This window comes from Brachyhypopomus gauderio, chromosome 7 (assembly GCF_052324685.1).
Source record: "Brachyhypopomus gauderio isolate BG-103 chromosome 7, BGAUD_0.2, whole genome shotgun sequence".
In the NCBI taxonomy this organism is placed as follows: domain Eukaryota; kingdom Metazoa; phylum Chordata; class Actinopteri; order Gymnotiformes; family Hypopomidae; genus Brachyhypopomus; species Brachyhypopomus gauderio.
Genome location: NC_135217.1, coordinates 26,735,145 through 26,758,955, shown reverse-complemented (window position 1 = coordinate 26,758,955; position 23,811 = coordinate 26,735,145). Strand labels below are relative to the sequence as shown.

Here is a 23,811-nt window from a genome sequence, read left to right as displayed (position 1 = left end):
CCTCCCATCCCTCTATGTGGGATTGTGTGATTGCTCCACCCACCTCCCATCCCTCTATGTGGGATTGTGTGTTTGCTCCGCCCACCTCCCATCCCTCTATGTGGGATTGTGTGTTTGCTCCGCCCACCTCCCATCCCTCTATGTGGGATTGTGTGATTGCTCCACCCACCTCCCATCCCTCTATGTGGGACTGTGTGAATGCTCCGCCCACCTCCCATCCCTCTATGTGGGATTGTGTGTTTGCTCCGCCCACTTCCCAGCCCTCTATGTGGGACTGTGTGATTGCTCCGCCCACCTCCCATCCCTCTATGTGGGACTGTATGATTGCTCCGCCCACCTCCCATGCCTCTATGTGGGACTGTGTGATTGCTCCGCCCACCTCCCATCCCTCTATGTGGGACTGTATGATTGCTCCGCCCACCTCCCATCCCTCTATGTGGGACTGTGTGATTGCTCCGCCCACCTCCCATCCCTCTATGTGGGACTGTATGATTGCTCCGCCCACCTCCCATCCCTCTATGTGGGACTGTGTGTTTGCTCCGCCCACCTCCCAGCCTTCTATGTGTGACTGTGTGATTGCTCCGCCCACCTCCCATCCCTCTATGTGGGACTGTATGATTGCTCCGCCCACCTCCCATGCCTCTATGTGGGACTGTGTGATTGCTCCGCCCACCTCCCATCCCTCTATGTGGGACTGTGTGATTGCTCCGCCCACCTCCCATCCCTCTATGTGGGACTGTGTGATTGCTCCACCCACCTCCCATCCCTCTATGTGGGATTGTGTGTTTGCTCCGCCCACCTCCCAGCCTTCTATGTGGGACTGTGTGTTTGCTCCACCCACCTCCCAGCCTTCTATGTGGGACTGTGTGATTGCTCCACCCACCTTCCATCCCTCTATGTGGGACTGTGTGATTGCTCCGCCCACCTCCCATCCCTCTATGTGGGACTGTGTGATTGCTCCGCCCACCTCCCATCCCTCTATGTGGGACTGTGTGTTTGCTCCGCCCACCTCCCATCCCTCTATGTGTGACTGTGTGATTGCTCCGCCCACCTCCCATCCCTCTTTGTGGGACTGTGTGTTTGCTCCGCCCACCTCCCATCCCTCTATGTGGGACTGTGTGTTTGCTCCGCCCACCTCCCATCCCTCTATGTGGGATTGTGTTTGCTCGCTCCACCCACCTCCCAGCCCTCTATGTGGGACTGTGTGTTTGCTCCGCCCACCTCCCAGCCCTCTATGTGGGATTGTGTGTTTGCTCCACCCACCTCCCATCCCTCTATGTGGGATTGTGTGTTTGCTCCACCCACCTCCCAGCCCTCTATGTGGGACTGTGTGTTTGCTCCGCCCACCTCCCAGCCCTCTATGTGGGATTGTGTGTTTGCTCCACCCACCTCCCAGCCCTCTATGTGGGACTGCCACTCCTCCAGCACCTCCAGCTTCTCCATCTGCCGCTTGGCCTCGTTGATGCTGGAGCACACAGCCTTCATCACCTGTAGTGACTCCAGCAGCAGTGGGTAGTCACTGTGTTTCCTAGGAGTCCTCTTCAAGAGCTCCTGAACACACGCACGCACACACACACACACACACACACACACACACACACACACACACACACACACACACACACACACAGACACACACAGGCACAATCAAACACCACATACAATAGCCTTAATTTTACATATTACATTCTATGCTATATTCTAAAATGAACAAAATGCACCCAGAAAATGCTTAGTTGGAAAAAATGAAATTATATTAATTAATATTACATTAACTGCAGACAGTGGGGAGTGATCAGGGGAAACAGAGGGGAGTGATCAGAGAGACAGTGGGGAGTGATCAGGCGGACAGTGAGGAGTGATCAGAGAGAGACAGTGGGGAGTGATCAGGGGAGACAGTGGGGAGTGATCAGAGAGAGACAGTGGGGAGTGATCAGGGGGACAGTGGGGAGTGATCAGGGGGACAGTGGGGAGTGATCAGAGAGAGACAGTGGGGAGTGATCAGGGGGAGACAGTGGGGAGTGATCAGGGGGACAGTGGGGAGTGATCAGAGAGACAGTGGGGAGTGATCAGGGGGACAGTGGGGAGTGATCAGAGAGACAGTGGGGAGTGATCAGGGGGACAGTGGGGAGTGATCAGAGAGACAGTGGGGAGTGATCAGGGGGACAGTGGGGAGTGATCAGAGAGACAGTGGGGAGTGATCAGAGAGACAGTGGGGAGTGATCAGGGGGACATTGGGGAGTGATCAGGGGAAGACATTGGGGCGTGATCAGGGGGACTTTGGGGAGTGATCACATGGAAACTAAACGAGAAGAGTGAGAAAGAGCACAATACACCACACTCATTACACTAACAGGTGGAGGGTTCTTGCCCCAAACCATGTCGAAAAGGTTTCTGGTTCATAAACAAGCTTGACACTGTTTTTAAAGACTAAATGCCTCAAATGTAATCGGGTTGCCAAGTTCTTTCAGGCCTACTGACAGGCATCACTATACAATGAAATGCCAACTTCCTAGGACACAGGCAATGGGTTATAGGAGAGCATTTTATAACAATGTAAACACTATTGGAGAGTGTCCACACTCTGTAATGTAAACACTAGAGGGGAGTGTCCACACCATTAGTGACCACACTAGAGAGGAGGGACCACACTAGTGAAATTAATTAGATGTATATTTTTGTGGAGATGTTGCACATTAGAGGAGCACAAGGAGAGGAGCACAGTGAGAGGAGCACATTAGAGGAGCACAGTGAGAGGAGCACATTAGAGGAGCACAGTGAGAGGACAGTGAGTAGAGCACAGTGAGAGGAGCACAGTGAGAGGAGCACATTGAGAGGAGCACAGTGAGAGGAGCACATTAGAGGAGCACAGTGAGAGGAGCACAGTGAGAGGAGCACATTAGAGGAGCACAGTGAGAGGAGCACAGTGAGAGGAGCACATTAGAGGAGCACAGTGAGAGGAGCACAGTGAGAGGAGCACAGTGAGAGGACAGTGAGAGGAGCACAGTGAGAGGAGCACAGTGAGAGGAGCACATTAGAGGAACACAGTGAGAGGAGCACAGTGAGAGGAGCACATTAGAGGAGCACAGTGAGAGGACAGTGAGAGGAGCACACTGAGAGGAGCACAGTGAGAGGAGCACAGTGCCACTGTGCAGAGGAGGAGTTGACATACTCACCCTGAGGAGCAGGGGGTACTTGCAGATCCTCTGGATGGGGGCCAGCAGGTAGCCCTCCAGAGGAACCTCTGTGTTCTGACGCCCTCCCAGCAGCATGCAGTTCTAACGGGGAGACACCACCAAGCACAAAAGCTTAGCAAGACCTGCAGGTGGAGCATCAGCCGGGTGGAGAATCGGCAGGTGGAGGTGCAGCTGCCTCACTGGGTGGAGGCCACCTGCTGCCATGCTGAGGCCGAGCACTAAATCACACAGCTCACAGGTCCCCAGGACCATCCTCTCACCAGTCACACTCGAATGTTTAATTAGAGTTCATCCTCTAGAGACCATCCTCTCACTCCAACTCTGCTGCCCAGTTACAGCAGGCGTTACTATACAAAACAGTCAGAGTGAAACAGTCAGAGTAATACAGTCAGAGTGAAGCAGTCAGAGTGAAACAGTCAGAGTGAAACACTCCGAGTGAAGCAGTCACAGTGAAACAGTCCGAGTGAAGCAGTCAGAGTGAAACAGTCAGAGTGAAGCAGTCAGAGTGAAGCAGTCAGATTGAAACAGTCAGAGTGAAACAGTCAGAGTAATACAGTCAGAGTGAAGCAGTCAGAGTGAAACAGTCAGAGTGAAGCAGTCAGAGTGAAACAGTCAGAGTGAAGCAGTCAGAGTGAAGCAGTCAGAGTGAAACACTCCGAGTGAAGCAGTCAGAGTGAAACAGTCCGAGTGAAGCAGTCAGAGTGAAACAGTCAGAGTGAAGCAGTCAGAGTGAAGCAGTCAGATTGAAACAGTCAGAGTGAAGCAGTCAGAGTGAAGCAGTCAGAGTGAAACACTCCAAGTGAAGCAGTCAGAGTGAAGCAGTCAGAGTGAAGCAGTCAGATTGAAACAGTCAGAGTGAAACAGTCAGAGTAATACAGTCAGAGTGAAGCAGTCAGAGTGAAACAGTCAGAGTGAAGCAGTCAGAGTAAAGCAGTCAGAGTGAAACACTCCGAGTGAAGCAGTCAGAGTGAAACAGTCCAAGTGAAGCAGTCAAGAGTGAAACAGTCAGAGTGAAGCAGTCAGAGTGAAACACTCCGAGTGAAGCAGTCAGAGTGAAACACTCCGAGTGAAGCAGTCAGAGTGAAACACTCCGAGTGAAGCAGTCAGAGTGAAACAGTCAGAGTGAAGCAGTCAGAGTGAAACACTCCGAGTGAAGCAGTCAGAGTGAAACACTCCGAGTGAAGCAGTCAGAGTGAAACACTCCGAGTGAAGCAGTCAGAGTGAAACAGTCAGAGTGAAGCAGTCAGAGTGAAGCAGTCAGAGTGAAACAGTCAGAGTTAAGCAGTCACAATTGCTACTCTGAACTGAGCTTCCCCAGTAGAAGATTGTTACACAGCAGAAGAGAGAGTTACACAAGTATTCTAGTTTTGCCCACTTTAACCATCTGAGCACTGGAACAGCAGATTCAGCACAGAGACAAGAAATCTGACCTTCAGAATATCAGAATAAGATTAGATTGAGATTAGATGTGTGTGTGTGTGTGTGTGTGTGTGTGTGTGTGTGTGCGTGTGTATGACTCTTACCAGAAGACAGGTGCGTACACTCCTGATCTTGTTGAGCTCCAACAGCAGCTTCTGGGCCTTTTCATGGTTTCCACAGTACTCATCATAGATCTGAAATCTGTCTCTCTGAGGATGGACACACACACGCACACACACACACACACACACACACACACACACACACACACACACACACACACACACATGTATATGCATACACACATGCACGCACGCACGCACACACACACACACACACACACACACACACACACACACACACACACACACACACACACACACACACACACACACACACACACACACACACACACACACACACACACAGAATAAGCTTTGAAGCCCTCTGTCCATGATTCACTTTGCTCACATATCTTTGTTTTTGAGCTGTTATCCAGGGTGTTAGGATCGAAGGGCAGTTCTATAAAGCAGCTTCCCAAACTGCAGCACACAGCACAGTCACAGTGAGAGCACAGTCATAACATAGTCACAACAGTCACAGCACAGTCCCAACAAAGTCAGACCACAGTCACAACAGAGTCACAGCACAGTCACAGCACAGTCACTAAAAATAAAATATAAAAATTTAAAAATTTGTTCTCAAGGGATCAGAAATTCCAGGGAATCCAGAGATCCAGGGAGATTGGGAAGAACCAGGGAGATTGGGAAGAACCAGGGAGATTGGGAAGAACCAGGGAGATTGGGGAGAACCAGGGAGATTGGGAAGAACCAGGGAGATTGGGGAGAACCAGGGAGATTGGGAAGAACCAGGGAGATTGGGAAGAACCAGGCAGATTGGGAAGAACCAGGGAGATTGGGAAGAACCAGGCAGATTGGGAAGAACCAGGGAGATTGGGGAGAACCAGGCAGATTGGAAAGAACCAGGGAGATTGGGAAGAACCAGGGAGATTGGGGAGAACCAGGCAGATTGGGAAGAACCAGGGAGATTGGGAAGAACCAGGCAGATTGGGAAGAACCAGGGAGATTGGGAAGAACCAGGCAGATTGGGGAGAACCGGGGAGATTGGGAAGAACCAGGCAGATTGGGAAGAACCAGGGAGATTGGGAAGAACCAGACAGATTGGGAAGAACCAGGGAGATTGGGGAGAACCAGGCAGATTGGGAAGAACCAGGGAGATTGGGAAGAACCAGGGAGATTGGGAAGAACCAGGGAGATTGGGGAGAACCAGGCAGATTGGGAAGAACCAGGGAGATTGGGAAGAACCAGGCAGATTGGGAAGAACCAGGGAGATTGGGAAGAACCAGGCAGATTGGGAAGAACCAGGGAGATTGGGAAGAACCAGGCAGATTGGGAAGAACCAGGGAGATTGGGGAGAACCAGGGAGATTGGGAAGAACCAGGGAGATTGGGAAGAACCAGGGAGATTGGGGAGAACCAGGGAGATTGGGAAGAACCAGGGAGATTGGGGAGAACCAGGGAGACTGGGAAGAACCAGGCAGATTGGGGAGAACCAGGGAGATTGGGAAGGGGTCTCCAACGAGTGACCTTTGGGACTCACAAAATGAAGGAAGCAGCGGCCAACTTCATGGTGAGGGTGGGGGTCAGGCTGGAGCAGCTCCTCCACCATGGCCAGGACGTCCCTGTGCACACACAGGATCTCCTCCAGGTTGGAGAACAGCACCTGCAGGAAGGCATGTGGCACGTGTCTCATTTACCACACCCAGTCTACAACTCACTATTGTACACACCCAGTTCTATACCCAGTTCTTACACTCATCCTGATGCCCCATACAGGCCAAAATCACTGCAGCTGCAATTATGGCTCCCATTGATCTATTAGTGCACTGTACCCCACGCACCTTCATACCATACACCACCAGTGCTGTATCTAAAAGCCCAGATGTGTTCTGTGTCTAAAAGCCCAGCTGTGTTCTGTGTGCAGCTGAAAGAAGCCTTTCTTAAATGAAGTTTAAGAGTTTCAATACTTTGGGGCAACAGAAACGTGTTTAATATAAAAACACACACACCTTGACAGTCTCTTCTGTGATGTTCTTATCAATTTTAGTCATGGCGTACTGGTTGAGGCGATGGAGAAAGACCTGTAAGAAAGGAAACAGTAAATGTTAAGTGATAATCTGCAGAAACAGACCATCCCAGGAGTGGCACGCAATATGGGGATCAGGAGAAGAGATCGACAGAAGAGATCAGGGATCAAGAGAAGATATCAGGATCAGTGATCAGTATCAGGGATCAGGAGAAGAGATCAGGATCAGGGATCAGGAGAAGATATCAGGATCAGGGATCAGGAGAAGAGATCAGGATCGGTGATCGGGATCAGGATCAGGGATCAGGAGAAGATATCAGGATCAGGGATCAGGAGAAGGGTAATTAACCATTATAACAGTGAAACCCCCTTTTAGCTGATTGCCCCACTGAGATGTCAGCAATAGCTTCTTCTACAGACCATACAGTTCAGGACCTCCACAAAGAGGCGGAGAAATCCATTATGCAGTAGATAAGATAACCTTGAGCTCTGAGCCCAGTCAACTCACACAACCAACAAAAATCTGCCACAATATTAAGTAGAAATAACAAAAAAAAAAGAAAAAAAAAATTGGAGTCCATGAAAAGACAAACAAGAACAGCAGGAGCAGGTTATCCAGTTTCACAGAGAGAGACACTATGAATATAAATTATATACTGTATATATTTCACATTGCTGAATAACAAGAGACTGGGGACTCACATTCAGACAAACAGCCCTGTCCTCGAGTCCAGGAAGTCACACCAAAGGCTTTAAGCATGTAAACGTAAACACTTTTGCCAAGACTGTAAAAACAGAAGGAGAACGTTGACTGCCGTTGAAGGTGGGGCCCTCAGATCAGGAGTCCGTCCTCAGATCAAGGGTCCTCACATCAGGGGCCCTCAGATCAGGGGTCCTCACATCAGGGGCCCTCAGATCAGGGGCCCTCAGATCAGGGGCCTTCACATCAGGGGCCCTCACATCAGGGGCCTTCACATCAGGGGCCCTCAGATCAGACTGCAGTCTGGTCATATTTTCAGATTTTTTTTACAGACGCATGTCTGTTTTGCTGGCACAGCACCAGGCGTCCTGATTATTAAAGCCAGCCCAGGATGAACTGTGTATCTGCTCATATTACACAGTAGCTAGCATAACTGCCCTGTTATGTTTAGCGGCTTATAAATGCCAGTCAGAACAATACTGTCCTAGACCAGCTCAGAAATGCTGGGTGTTGGCCATTATGCTGGGTGTTGGACAACGACAATTCTCTCTTGTACTGTAGTCTCATTTATAGAGGTTACATGGCAATAGGTTGCTATCCTATGACCCACACTAGAGTGGGAACGAGACACACCCCCTTCAACCAGCTAAAATTGTCCAATCACAGACAGAGTGGGGGAGGGAGTGTTGGTGGAATAGGGGTTCTCTAGCAGAAGAACTGGTTCCTTACTGCAACCTTACTGCAACCAGTTGTGGCGATAAGTATGACTGCTCTATTCTGGCCCAGTGGCGATGCACAGTGTGTCAGGTCTAATTCCTACATACACTATATTGCCAGAAGTATTCACGCTCAGTGAATTCCAGCGTGGAACTGTGACAGGATGCCACCTGTGCAACAAATCCATTCATGAAATTTTCTTGCTCCTAAATATTCCACAGTCAGCTATCAGGTGTATTATTAGAAGATGGAAGTGTTTGGAAATGACAGCAACTCAGTGACCCGCCTCCACAGAGACTCCACAGAGCTGACACAATAGAGCTTTTTATATCAGTGTTTTTATGTCAGTGTTTTGTGTCACTTGAGCAAAGTCATTAAAGTCACGGTGCTCCACTGGGGTTGCACCACCTCCCTCCCGCTAGACAGGAGCAGGACCCAGACCTCAGGATTTAGACCCCAGAGTCCAGGACCCAGACCCCAGGACCCCAGGACCCCAAGACCCATGACACAGACTCCAGACCCCATGACCCATGACACAGACTCCAGGACCCAGGACCCCAGGCTCCAGGTTCCAGACCCTTGGACCCCAGGACGCAGACCACATATCATTGTCATTGACTTGGAATGCAGGAGAAGGTTTAGGAGTCACAGGGGTCAGAGGTCATGATGTCATTGTAAGTCTTACTGCTCAGTTTTCTCTGACAGGCTGTACATGGAGGAAGACGAGGGCAGAATAGCAGAGTGAAACCACGAAAAACAACTAAACAACTAAACCGCACGTCCTGTACTGCAGACAGACCATACAGATACCACACTCTCTCTCTCACACACACATACATACACACATATATACACACACACTCTCTCTCACACACACACATACATACACACACATATATACACACACATACATACACACACATATATACACACATGCTCTCTCTCTCACACACACACACACACACACACACACACATACACACATGCTCTCTCTCTCACACACACACACACACCTAACTCTAACCTTAAACTCTAGCCCTAATCCCTAACCCTACTCAGAAGCTTCTCTCAGACCTGACACATACTAATATCAACACCTGGGAGGTCTTGTAAGACTTCATCAGCCATGAACACATCTGCAGTGACCTGCCAGCAAAGTTACACATGAGCACATGAAATATGAACCCTGAATGGACACCCTTATGGATTTAGGAAACACCGCTACCATTCGCACACAGAACCTGTCAGAACCTGTAATCTGTCTGGTCAGTCCATCTGTTACTGTATTATTTACTGTCTATATCAGGGCTAATCAACTATATTTTTCTGCGGGCCAAATTTGGCAGATAGCTCTAACCTGTGGTCCGGGGGGGACGCAACACTTATGATGGAGTATTTTTTCAATAGCCCTGAAATAAATGCTCCAGTTTAAAATTAATTCTCCCGTCAAAATAAAAAAATATTTTTAACAATTTATTCTGGGTCCGGATGGGATGGCATTTGGGTCCATATCTGGACCGACGTCAGGAATGAGATTGGGTCCGGACAGGACTGCGTTCGGGTCCGGATCCGGACCGCGTTCCGCCTGTTAGTGACCTCTGGTCTATATGATTGTTATAGACTGAGTGAGTCAATTTAATTAAGTAATTTCTTAAGAAATGTAGAAATGTCTGTACATCACGTCCCCTAGTGCTGCTGCCTGCCAATAATGGTGGGTAGATATTAATGCAGGATACCGATTAACTACATATACATTAAACAATAGTATAAATGAAAAATACCATAAAACCATAAACATAAAAATGCCAAATTGTCCAAACACCTGTGTGTGTGTGTGTGGGGGGGGGGGGGGGGGAGTAAGAGAGAGAGAGAGGTTTGAGGTTTGGAATGGTATTTCCGTCCTTTATGTAGACTGCCAGGAAGCAATCAAAACTGGAAACATTTAGTGGGGCAAGTGCATATGTTATATAGTTTTGCATGAAACACACATGCTTTCATCAACACGATTCTGCAAAAGACCCAAAGTTCTGCTGCTGTGTGGTGTGTGGTGTGGCTAGTCCCAGCAACACACAACTTCATAAGTGCTTGCTGACCCCTGTCATAACCCTGTCTTACTCCTATCATAACCCTGTCTTGCTCCTGTCATAACCCTGTCTTACTCCTGTCATAACCCTGTCTTACTCCTGTCATAACATTGTCTTACTCCTGTCATAACCCTGTCTTACTCCTGTCATAACCCTGTCTTACTCCGGTCATAACCCTGTCTTACTCCTGTAATAACATTGTCTTACTCCTGTCATAACCCTGTCTTACTCCGGTCATAACCCTGTCTTACTCCTGTAATAACATTGTCTTACTCCTGTCATAACCCTGTCTTACTCCTGTCATAACCCTGTCTTTGTCCTGTCATAACCCTGTCATAACATTGTCTTACTCCTGTCATAACATTGTCTTACTCCTGTCATAACATTGTCTTACTCCTGTCATAACCCTGTCTTACTCCTGTCATAACCCTGTCTTTGTCCTGTCATAACCCTGTCTTACTCCTGTCATAACCCTGTCTTTGTCCTGTCATAACCCTGTCTTTGTCCTGTCATAACCCTGTCTTACTCCTGTCATAACATTGTCTTACTCCTGTCATAACCCTGTCTTACTCCTGTCATAACCCTGTCTTACTCCTGTCATAACATTGTCTTACTCCTGTCATAACCCTGTCTTACTCCTGTCATAACCCTGTCTTACTCCTGTCATAACCCTGTCTTACTCCTGTCATAACATTGTCTTACTCCTGTCATAACCCTGTCTTACTCCTGTCATAACATTGTCTTACTCCTGTCATAACATTGTCTTACTCCTGTCATAACCCTGTCATAACATTGTCTTACTCCTGTCATAACCCTGTCTTACTCCTGTCATAACCCTGTCTTTGTCCTGTCATAACCCTGTCTTTGTCCTGTGAAATGGACGGGTTCTAGCTGTGGAGGCCTGAGCAACATCATAAACCAGAGTCTCTCTCCTCCATCTTACCAACATCATAATGGACTGAATACATGGTGGTCCTCCATCCTGTATCCGTGCTGTTCTGTCTGAAATCAAAACAGACACTGAATGGAGTTCACACACGTTCCCAGCACACACACACACACACACACACACACACACACACACACAGACACACACACACACACACACACACACACACACACACACACACACACACACACACACACACACACACAAACGTAGTGTTCCCTTCATGAAAGGACAACATGTACTCATCCAGAATGAGAAAGAGGAGGTCTCATAAGATTACAGCCAATCAAATGAGAAGGAGGAGGTCTCACAAGAGTAGAGCCAATCAAATGAGAAGGAGAAGGTCTCACAAGATTAGATCCAATCAAATGCTAATACGTTTAGGATTTTGCAGGCATGGTTTTCTATTCACATACAAACGTGAGGACACACGGTAACCCAACTAATGAAACATATGAAAGAACTGGATTCGTTTGGATTAGGACTGGTAAGCAGGTTCTGTAATCCATTCTGTTTCCTGGAAATGGGGATGAGAAGCCCCTCATCACCAGAGTAAAACATGGACACTCTTTGTTGTTGTAATTAGCCTTGGCTTTGATCCAAAGGCAAACAGCAAACTTCAACAGTCCGTGAGGCACACACAGAAGAGTTTTACATTATAATTACTCTGTTATGTTTGGTGCAGAAATGTAAGGAATGTTTTTGGTATAAATACCAGAGACACACCTCCACCCTCACAACTTATCAGGAGCCACTTAAGACCCACTGGGGCAGAGGCTTCACTGAACCAGGCTCCTCCCACTGTGCGGTGAAGCAGTCCGGCCGAGCACGGAATCAACCAACACCCCAGTATGTGTGTGTGTTTGTGTGTGTGTGTGTGTCACCAGGGGAAGCCCAGGGTGTTCGGTTCGTCACACAGCGAGCTCCAAGTCCCCTAACAGAGATTAGCTCCAACCTCATCATGGTGCACACAGTGTCATTTTAACACTGTTCATCGTGGACACCAGCATGTTACTGGCAGTGGCGGCTGGTGCAAAAAAAAAAAATGGAGGAGGGAGCAAACAAATTAAAAACAAATAAAGCAGTCTTATTGCCCTTTATTTATTTGAACAATAATTTTGCCCTCCTTTCCTTCTGGCCTGCAAATTTCTCAATTACATTTTTGTTAAAATCAGTCATCTCTGTGACTAGTCTTTTCTCCATTGACAACATGGCCAATGCATTCACTTTTAAGTCTCGTACCCCGGTCATTGTCCACAATGTTTCTGTGCCAGGACTGAAAAAGCAAACATGGGAAGCAGTAAAAGACATTGCTTACATCACATCCAGCTAGCCAGCTCCGTTTGTCACAGGAACAGCTGGAAAAGGCTCGGGTGTAAGCTCGTCCTCCATCACTCGCCTTCTGCTGAATTTGTAAATTGGGATGATCTGGGCCAAGTTCCTTTATCCTTTTTTTTTCTTCAAGTGAATGCTTTGTGAAAGGATTTTTTTGTAAAGATAAAATGGAATTTTATCTCATTTTGTAAGAGATGCTGCTCCAACCTGTAGCAATTCAACGTGAACGGCAGTTGACTGACGCTACCAACAAGAGTGGGTGTGTCCAACAAGAGTGGGTGTGTCCAAAAATCTGATGCAACCAATTAAACTGCAGCCTCAGATCACGTGCTTGCCAAAAGTTTATGCATCTACATGCAATCTCATTAGACCGGCGCCCCGCACACAGGAAATGTGCACAATGTAAGCAATTAAATACAGTTAAATTAAATACAATGTGTTTCCTAACTATCGCAGTTTATGATGAACTCATTTTAATATCTGAACAATATTAAGGGGGCGCCGCCCCAGTGCCCCCTATTGGCCAGCCGCCACTGGTTACTTGATGTAAAAATTAGAGAAGCCTCTCGCTGCAGCCTGCAGGAAGGCGGAGTTGGACATCCAACCCCGCCCACATCCAACTCCACCCTCTTCTCAAGTCCGAAGCCACGCCCATGTTACGTTCGAAACTCGGACTGTTTTTGCTTCCAGTAAACAGAACTTCCAGAACTTCCAGATTTTAATTAGTTTAACAGATGCCAAGAAAAACACGTTATTGACCAAAATGTATGTCTTTATTATCCCACATGAATAATTTAAGTCTTAGAACAATCTTTTTAGATGTTTCTTGAATAGTTTAATTGACAGTTCTGAATATGTACAGGACATACAAATGATTGAAATTACATTACTCTCTTACCCAAAGGTACAGCAATAAAATAAATATTAATGTAGCAACAGTGGTTGTAAAGTTCCTTTACAACTTTACTAAAACAAGGCACAGGGAAAGGCACATGATAAGACACTGAGCCATCATCAGTGTCCCTGGGGTGCGTGGTGGCAACATCATAATGTGCTTAGCCATTAGTCAGAATAGTGTTCATCGTGCCACTCTTGGTCTCTACAACACTGCCATATCACTAGAGTTGCTCCGGTGTGTGTCGCCATTTGCGAAAGTGGGCTGGGCTGCTTGAGTACACTAAACACCAACATTACTATTACACCCAGTGCTTAATTTGTAAATCAAACGATGCCGGAACGCAAACAGCGGCATGAGACAAGGGGTCACTGAGGCCAACAATGTCACCGGATCGCACACAAAGCCCAACGCTTAGGCGCACAAATGTCAAAATAACAAGCCAATTCGTATATATATAAATTACTTTTAAATTATTGTTTAGTGTTTTAGTTTAGTGTATTAATTAGTGTTTTATAAGTGTTTTAAGTGCAGAAGTGCATTTTCAAGTACTTTAGCCTAAATTCCAGCACTTTTCAAATCTGAAACACAAAGCAAAATTAAAATTGGTCAGGTAAATGTTCCTTCCCCTGTTTTTGAGGGGTGTTTCTTTATACTACCACACATCGTTTCAGGAGGACACTAAAAAATGTGACGCGCGCGATGTGTGCGGAGTCGCGCGCTACGGCACTCACGAAAGTATAACTAGCTTTATGGGAGACACGGAAAGGCATAGCTAAAAAGGAGAGCTCTTATGTGATTTAGGAATGTGGATTTTGTGTTTAAAAATGTCTTTTATAGAATTATTTGTTCAATTAATTGGTTCAACGCAGACAGATTTCTTCATAACTTATAATTGGTAGGCTTGAAAGTTACCGGATCGAGGCAGACAGTTCCTGGAACGCACCCTTCAAAATGAAAGAGTTCCCGGATCCTGTTCCGGCAGGATCCAGCTCAAATTAAGCCCTGATTACACCCCTTCTCCATTACCAACATTACCAGTAAACAGTAAACATTACCATTTTAATTGTGTACTTATAGTAGCAGGGTTGCCGACTCACGCACTGAGCGTGAGACACACGCATTTGACCGTCTTCACACGCTCTCACGCCACACATCCGATTTCTCACGCCGAAAAAATCTATTTACCTCTGATCTACATCTATGATTCAATGAGTTACTAGTTCGCTCTGGCGCCAACCACCCGCGAGCGATAGATCGCGATATAATACTTAATTTGTGTCCATTTTACATCCCCCCGACAACATTTTACGTTCGCCACCCAATAAATAAAAATAATGAATAACATACGTGGAACAATACACAAAGTAAACGAGGTATGTGTAATTTAAGCGCAACGACGTGTCTCGTGAACACTTGTGAGTTATTATGCGTATTTTCAAGTGCCACACAGTTATTCTCGAATGAAGAAGTAGTGGGTTGGCGCACGAGAGCGCATTAGAGGGTGGAGTTGGATGTGGGCGGGGTTGGATGTCCAACTCCGCCTTCCTGCAGGCTGCAGCGAGACATACTTGAAAAATTATGTTAATTGCAAAGTGACCTTGGGTTCTTTGAAAGCTGTTATTTCAATATAACTTCAAGATTTTGTTTTGGAAGTATATTTGTTTGTACACGCTCACATGCTCACACACTCAAACACTCACACACTCAAACACTCACACACTCACACACTCACACACTCAAACACTCACACACTCAAACATTCACACGCTCACACGCTCACACACTCACACACTCAAACACTCACACGCTCAAACGCTCAAACACTCAAACACTCACACACTCAAACACTCACACACACACACTCACACACTCAAACACTCACACACTCAAACACTCACACGCTCAAAAGCTCACACGCTCACACACTCACACACTCAAACACTCACACGCTCACACGCTCACACACTCAAACATTCAAACACTCAAACACTCACACACTCAAACACTCAAACACTCACACACTCACACACTCAAACACTCACACACTCAAACACTCAAACACTGATACACTCACACACTCAAACACTCACACACTCAAACGCTCACACACTCAAACGCTCACACACTCACACACTCAAACACTCAAACACTCACACACTCAAACACTCACACACTCAAACACTCACACACTCAAACGCTCACACACTCACACACTCAAACACTCAAACACTCACACACTCAAACACACTCACACACTCAAACACTCACACACTCAAACACTCTTGACAGGAATTGTTGCTGATGTTCTTCCTGAGGAGAAAAACCTTCATTTATCAGACGTATTTCTGCATGACACCGACACCAACTCAAATCAGAAAGTATGGATGGAGAAGAAGAGGGAAAGAGGGAGAGAGAAGGAGAGAGAGGGAGAGAGAGTGGGGTTAAATCAGGCAAGAGACGCTATTTCAGGGGCAGACTAAGACCCGATACAAACTCCCTACGCAACTCCAGTCTGAAGACAATGGAAATTCCTGCTATGCTGACAGACATCCCTGAGAACATCTGTATGTAGGCCGGCCTGTTGTGGTCTGGTCTGTAGGCCGGCCTGATGTGGTCTGGTCTGTAGGCCGGCCTGCATATTAATTCAGTCTCATCCTGTCCCCTACCGGTTTATTATGCCTGATCCCTCTCCTCTACTCCTGTAATGAGCACGTGTGTAGTATAAGAGAATACAAGACAAAACAAAGACAATACAGACAGTTCAGTTCAGTAAGGTTACTGGACTGGCTGAGCTATGCTGGTTTGCTTCAATGCTACAAATGCACAAGTATGTTGCTGTCCCATGGTGCCCTGGGGTCGAGTGTGGTGACTAAGCAACTAAGCAAAATTTTGCATCCTACAACACAGTGTGCATCCTACCCACAATCCCCACTCTCTAGAGCGAGCCTGGACACTGTAAGTGGTCAAAGAACCCCTTTGTGTCCTCTTTTATGGACGTCCTTAGAGACATAACTGAAAATGAATGAAAATGCCATCTTTGTATGAGGAAATGAATGGTCACTCTCGCTAACCGAACATGCCAGCAGACAACAGCGCACGCCACACCGCGAAGCCACTGCTCACCACGGGGCAGAATTTCCAGAGGCCAGAACCACCAGGGTGCAGAACCTCCAGGAGGCGGCCCCAGGGCGGCCCCGTCCACTCAGGCACTCCACATCAACTCTGGCCTGTTCACCTCTCTGCCTGTTGGGTCACTTCTCAGCCTATAGGGTCACCAAAGGCACTAACCCCAAGAGATTCCAGTTTCCTCTTCCCAAACAGCTGTTTCAAGTCTTTCAGCAGTTCTATTGCTGATCATCGTCATCGCTGCCTGAGGGGAAGTTCACATGGGGCGTGAATTAAAGGCAACCGAGATTCTATAACACATTAATCTTAATCCTAATTAATCCTTAATTAACACAAATTCTGCGCAATTATGAGCACATAACATTCATTCAGACTACGGAGGGTGGCACATGCCAGCCTCAACACTGCCTTCTTGTGTCAGTGCCCATTTTACAGGGCATGCAAACCTCACAAGTAGCTGTTGATGCGCTCTCTACATGTCACACATGCACTCTTTTGGAAGGGCAGCTGGCACAAGGGAAATCAAAGGCACCCTGTTCACAACCCCCAACCACTACAACCAGTACAACCAGTACAACCGCTTTCCAACAACACGACGTCCAACAACACTGTCCATCACCACGTCTACGGGATTCATAACGCTCGTCTAATATTATATGCTGCAGAATATCATCTGTGGATTCTGCATCCTGGATACACACGCATTCTAATTCATTCCGTGCTCTGCCCGCAGAACAGAGCAGGGCCTTGTGGGATAGCTCACACCACCGCGGTGCCAAAGTCGGCGCAGGAAACTGAGCACAATGTGAAGAAGGGGAGGGCCAGGAAGGAGATCCTGCTCCTTAGGAGACAAAGGCCAGCAGAACACAGCAGCCAGTCTTCTCAAAACCTCCGTCTGGCCAGCACTCTTACAACCACAACAGCCCAAGCAAAGCCCCACGCTGCAGGATGACCACTGCTCAAAGACCCAGACACAGCAGGGCGAACACCCTTCAGAACAGGATCGTTGGCGGTCTACCTGTAATCAAGCTCTTTTAAGGCAAACGTCCATTATCCTCCTGCAGATCTCGGTTTCAGTATATGTTCTTCAGTATATTTCCTGGGTGACACTATTGTGTTTTGACGTGTCAGTGGTGTTACACTCAGCAAACAAGAACAATAGAGAAAAAAAAAACAGGCAAACGAACAAATCAATGATAGTCATGTTAGTCAGTGTTAGTCAAGATTAGTGTTGTCAGTGTTGTTAATCAGCTCCCTGTACATCCTGTCTGCTCTGGTGTGGGAACTAATAATATCTGAATTATGGAAAGTCTGATGCGGTGCCTCGGGCATCATAAGCTATCACAGGTCTGCTGTGTTCTCTGTGGACTCTGGTAAGCCATAACCCTAACCCTTCTACAACGCCGTTTCCCTCTAGGGCTTCTGACAAAGACTGAGCTGCCTGCTCTGTGACCAGAATCCTAAAGTCAAAAGAACTGAAACTTCTGACTAATTTCTCATCAGAGCATTCCAGTTCAGAACAAGCTGTCTGTCGGATCTGAACCACAGGGAGGTCGTTAAGCCTGTTCATGAGAAAGGCGGTGAACTAGGCAGGGTGGTGTGGATTAACATGTGAGGTGGAGAAGACCTCATTTAGGCTTGAGAGTGGAAAACGAAATGCAAAGACATTAGTGAGATAAACATCTTAATGATCCATCACGTAACAAGCGGAAAAATACAAGTTCGTGTCTTTGGAGCATAACGGACTAACGTTAAGGCGCACATACAGGGGAAGCAGCTTGAAAGAGACAGACAGAGAAAGAGAGAGACAAGAGGGTGAAGACAGAGAGAGAGAGAGAGAGAGAGAGAGAGAGAGGGAGAGAGGGAAAAGAGGGTGAAAGAGACAAAAAGAGAGAAAGAAACAGTTATCTGGCCCTAAATTGTAGCAGGCTACTTTGTACCGTCTGACTCCAAACTGATGTCCACCCTGACCAAGTACAGACTCAGAAAACACTGCCTGGCCACAGACACCAGCAAGCATAAACAGTCCTGGATTAACAAGCACTAACACTACACTAACACTAGTGTGGTCACAGAAACTAGCAAACATTAACAGTCCTGGATTAACAAGCACTAACACTACACTAACACTAGTGTGGTCACAGAAACTAGCAAACATTAACAGTCCTGGATTAACAAGCACTAACACTACACTAACACTAGTGTGGTCACAGAAACTAGCAAACATTAACAGTCCTGGATTAACAAGCACTAACACTACACTAACACTAGTGTGGTCACAGAAACTAGCAAACATTAACAGTCCTGGATTAACAAGCACTAACACTACACTAACACTACTGTGGCCATAGAGACTAGCGGACATAAACAGTCCTGGATTAACAAGCACTAACACTACACTAACACTACTGTGGCCATAGAGATTAGCGGACATAAACAGTCCTGGATTAACAAGCACTAACACTACACTAACACTAGTGTGGCCATAGAGACTAGCGGACATAAACAGTCCTGTCAGCAGTGTCAGGACTATCAGATCCAGACAGAGATGCACTACCTGACTGAATGTACAAAACTAGAACTAAATTTAGTTCTAAAACTAAAATTAGAACTAAATTCTTTACCACGATTAGTGACATATATTACTGTATATTATATTATTATTATTACAAAAAATATAGACACCAGAGAGGAGTGAGACAGAGATACCATCCATCCTTCCATCCATTTATCCGGGTCCGGATCGTGGAGAGAGTAGCCTAAGCAAAGAGGTCCATAGAGGAGTGAGACAGAGACACCTCCATGGAGGAGTGAAACAGAGACACCTCCAGAGAGGAGTGTGGCAGAGACACCTCCATAGAGGAGTGAGACAGAGACACCTCCAGAGAGTAGTGAGACAGAGAATACTCCAGAGAGGAGTGAGACAGAGACACCTCCATAGAGGAGTGAGACAGAGACAACTCCAGAGAGGAGTGAGACAGGGAGGCCAGCTGCACTTTGATTAGGAAGGAAAAGGTCTCCTGTCCAATTACGGCAAGCAGCCATCACCACCGCTCACATGTCACAGAGGTGACTCAACAAATTCTTTGGTGGTGTCTTCAGTGCATGACAGCTTCCCCCAGTGTCCTCTCTGGGCCCGGTTGGTTGCTGCTCTGCCAATACTAGGAGAGAGACATCTACAGGTAATAACAACACATCACCTGCTCCTCTGCGCCTTGCTTCACATCACCCTCTCATACTGGGTTTGCATATTAAGGCAGTGAAACAAAATGAGAAAATTAGCTTTAGGCTGTTATGCCTAATTGTTACATATAATTGTTTACATATATATGTATATATAAATACATACGTATTTAATTGTTACATATAACCAACGCTTATCTTCTCATCGTCACAATACCATAGTGAACAATGTGCTATAATTTATATGTTTGCATGAAAAGACATTTCATGTCAAAGGCTCCATGTCTCTCCATGTCTATATAATGTAATATATTATATTATATTAGCACTTCTGCTGTTTTAATGAAATGAGGACACGATCAGGACTTTCTTCACTTTCTCTGGACTGCCTCTACCAACATGCATTCATCATGAAATCAATTAAACATTAAATCCACTGTACCATTGTAAATAAAAAAGCATAATGCTTCCCGAGTGTAAAAATCTTCAGAGAAAATTGCGGGGAATTCGAAGCGTTTTCCACAGTGTCTGTGTTTACTCTCTTACGTGACTTTTAGTGCCATCATATCTGAAGAAGCTCACTCTAACTCTCTCTCACTCTCTCTGGCATCCATTTTCTTGGCTATCTAAGATAAACACAACTATCTTGTAGCCCCTATTATCAAGATCCGTAATGAGTTACATAAGACATTCTAGTGATATCTAGCAGCCCTAGAGAACATGTCCTCTGTCTCTGGCCTACAGCCAGATGGTGTTCTTGGCTAAGCAGAGAGACACATGGGTGGAATCTGTTCTTGGAACTATTGTATTTTTTACAGTAGAAAGCTTCTGTGCATGGGCGTGGATGGGCTTAGATGAAATATTCTGCTAGTCCTCACCAACTGTTCCTGTTACTCTCACTAGTTCTTGCAGGTAAGTGACTGGGTATTATTCCTTAGCTCCAAAGAAGTCTGTGTTTAAACCTTGTTGCCTTTGTTCCTGCCTTTAACCTCTCAGGAGTTCCTTCTGCAGGAAATATGCGTTACAAGAGAAAGCTACACGTCTGGGACCAGCATCAGAGCACTAGATCCTCCAGGGACACACACTGTCTGGCATGAACCATCCACCCAAAACACATGGGCAAAATCCAGGTCCACCAGTCAAGAAGACACAGGCCAGCAGGATGTTCTGCTCTGCAAGGTCACCTTCACACACTCATACACACACTAGACCCTCACGACGTCCCTCTGGTTTGCTAGCACTCATGAATTCTGTCAATTCCATTTTAACTGTGATTATGTAACTAATGAAAACAATCGGGCCAAAACGACACCAGTGGAAACTACTTCGGACCTTTGACTGAGGTTTCCAAGAGACACGAGGACCAGTGTGTCTGCTCTCCCCCACTGTGGTTGTGAAACTACACAAAAATACAACGTGATGTGCTGGACTGGCCTGCTGAGAGAGCTGGCTCGGTCCCATCTCTGTGCCCAAGGTTTGGGGACCCTGGAGTATGCAGCCCCTGGGACCCACTGTAAGGGCTGTTCACTGAACAAACTCAAACACTCAGTGTGAGGGGAAAAAATGTGCAAAAACACTGTTTAGCAATAAAAAAAACAATCTAGTATTCTGAAAGGAAATGGCACCATTGCTCAGCGTGGCTGTTAATGTAGAAGTATTTCAATTCTCAGGAGGCCTGTTTCTTACAACCAGGCCCTGTGAGGCCAGTGATATAACACTAGATAGACACAGAGAACAAACTCCCAGAACAACAACAACAACAACAGTTGTGCTTCGCCCAAGCAAAAGTAATCCCCGGTGTCTCTGCGCCTGCATTGGAACCATCTGTGACACACACACTCCAACTCTGGAATGTGCACACACACATGGGGGTGGGGTGGGGGTGTGGGAGGAGGTGGGTGGGGGGGGGGGGGGGGGGGTGCTTCTTAACGACACATAACACAGTGGCCTTTACCCGCTTCACCGAAAGGTTCCCACAGTGCCGAGGCAAACTGGTGGGAAACAAGGCGGGGGGCTTTTCAGAACACAGTAAAGGCCACTGCCAGTACAACAGTCACAACATGCACACAGACCTTACGGCACCAACCTGGACACAAGGAGATCATGCCGTTTGACTGTATTAAAATGCAGGTTTGTAACTGAAATGCCTGTCTTATCATAAGGAGTAAAAATGTATAACACATGATATAGCAAAAATGTGTTATATATATAATGTGTTACATATATATAATGCAGATTTGGTGAAGGTCAATATACACAGCACATAAAATTCATAATCTTCATAATATGGCCAACACGTGACTGGCAGTCACAGAGAAGCCTCTGCAGCACTGAGTAGATCTGACCACGGCCAACGGCCTGTCCAGCATCAGTGCTGTCCTACGGCCCGTCCAGCATCAGTGCTGTCCTACGGCCCGTCCAGCAGCGATGCTGTCCACACTGTCGGCCAGCTGTGTAGAGGCTCCCAGTCACAGCTGGATATCCTGGATTTCCTGCGTTTCCTCAAACGGATCCTTTGTCTCGCACACTTGGCTGCATTTTTCACAGCTTTTCCTCTCCTTCTGCCTCTGATGCTGCATATTCTCCAACACCATGGCACGTTTATTCTGTGCTACAGAAAGCTACAATCTCAGCACAGTTAATCTAAGGATGCGTGTGTCTGACAGAAAAGTCGGACCATAACGTCTTTGCATTACCAGAGAAGAGAACTACAGTAAAAGAAAACAACCCAATAATGTTTTACTTACAATACATAAATATGTGCTTATCAATTCAAAATGTTAATCCTAGTGGACTAAACCTTGTGAACTAATCCTGGTTAAGATGAAGGAATTCAACCTTCAGTGCTTAATGCACCGTCCACAACTTTGTATTTTAATTAAACCCACTTGACACACTATAGGCTATGAATAAATAGGCTACAGCAATAAATTGATAGTCCTTTAAATATTATTGCGGCAGTTTCTGGCGTGACCTATAAGTCTAAATTATAGTTCTGCACGAGAACCTCAACAGGAAATCCTCAGTGTTTAGTCTCAGTCACAGATAAGTATGTATACTTATGTATGTAGTATGTAGTAAGTATGTAGACGCTGGAAGTCCGTTTTTCTACTGTAAGCACACACCAGACTGACAGAGAATCTGTTCCGGGGCTGCAAAGTTCTTTCCATTATGTGTTATGCATAATAAATGGCTTAGTTGTGTCATAAAAAATATATGTTCTCTCAGAACTTTACAAACCCATTACGAAGAAAACTCTGTTATGATTTATTCGTGATTCACCCACCGAGAGGAACTCCAGTGTCCCGACGTAGTCCCGCTCAGTCTTCAGAAGTTCGTTGAGGACGCAAACTCTCAGCCGGAGCTGCTTCTCCACATCTTTCCCGCTTTCGCCTCTGTGCTCAGCTCGGCTTTCTTCGCTCATGTTTGTTTGTTTTAAAAACAGTATAAAGTTTTCTGTGAAAACTTTTAAATAAAAAATATCTTCAATTTAACTGCCGATGACCAAAAAGTTGAAAGCATGATGGAAAACACGGGCAAACGCAATTTTGCGGCGCAACTACAAAATGATGCTCGATTTAAATAAGCCAACTACTAAAATCCAGTTCGTTTATCGGGGCGAATCGGGACCCTACAGTACACGCTTGATAGAACCGAGACGGGGGCTTCTGGACATCCGACAAACTTCCCTCCGTGTGATACCGTCCTGCCTCCTTCCACTACAAGGGAAGGAAATAAACGCCTGGGGTCGGTGCCAGCTCGGTCCCGGCTGATACTCTGAAAGGGGAAATGTTGACGACGTGGGGGGCAATTAAAATTCAAGACTCTCCCAGACTCCGCTGTGGTGGTGCTCACATTTTGGATAGCAGCTTAACATAAAAATTTAACTTTGTTGGACAAAACATCAAAAGGTGGGATTTCCACCGTGTGGAAATAGCCACAGTTCACCGTCCCTGAACAAGCAGGCGCCGCCGTGTCAATGCGGCTCTATCATTTAGCAAAACTGGCCCTGCTCGCTGTCCTGCTGGCTGTTTTAAGGAAGCCTTACCCTCACTTATCTCGAAATTTACAACCGAAAGGTCTCCTCACAAAGTATAT

General features: G+C 46.5%; 1 protein-coding gene across 1 annotated transcript in view; it reads right to left on the bottom strand.

Annotated features, from left to right (window-relative positions):
- Positions 1-23,446, bottom strand: part of prex2 (phosphatidylinositol-3,4,5-trisphosphate-dependent Rac exchange factor 2) — an 88,295-nt gene extending 64,849 nt beyond the window's left edge. The window contains exons 1-6 of the mRNA XM_077012887.1: positions 23,000-23,446; positions 6,705-6,776; positions 6,236-6,358; positions 4,721-4,825; positions 3,177-3,278; positions 1,390-1,551 (exon numbers count right to left, since the gene is read on the bottom strand). Coding sequence (XP_076869002.1) covers positions 1,390-1,551; positions 3,177-3,278; positions 4,721-4,825; positions 6,236-6,358; positions 6,705-6,776; positions 23,000-23,137 — 702 coding nt within the window. The 5' untranslated portion in view covers positions 23,138-23,446. The remainder of the gene's footprint in view (positions 1-1,389; positions 1,552-3,176; positions 3,279-4,720; positions 4,826-6,235; positions 6,359-6,704; positions 6,777-22,999) is intronic.
- Positions 23,447-23,811: the final 365 nt, after the last annotated feature.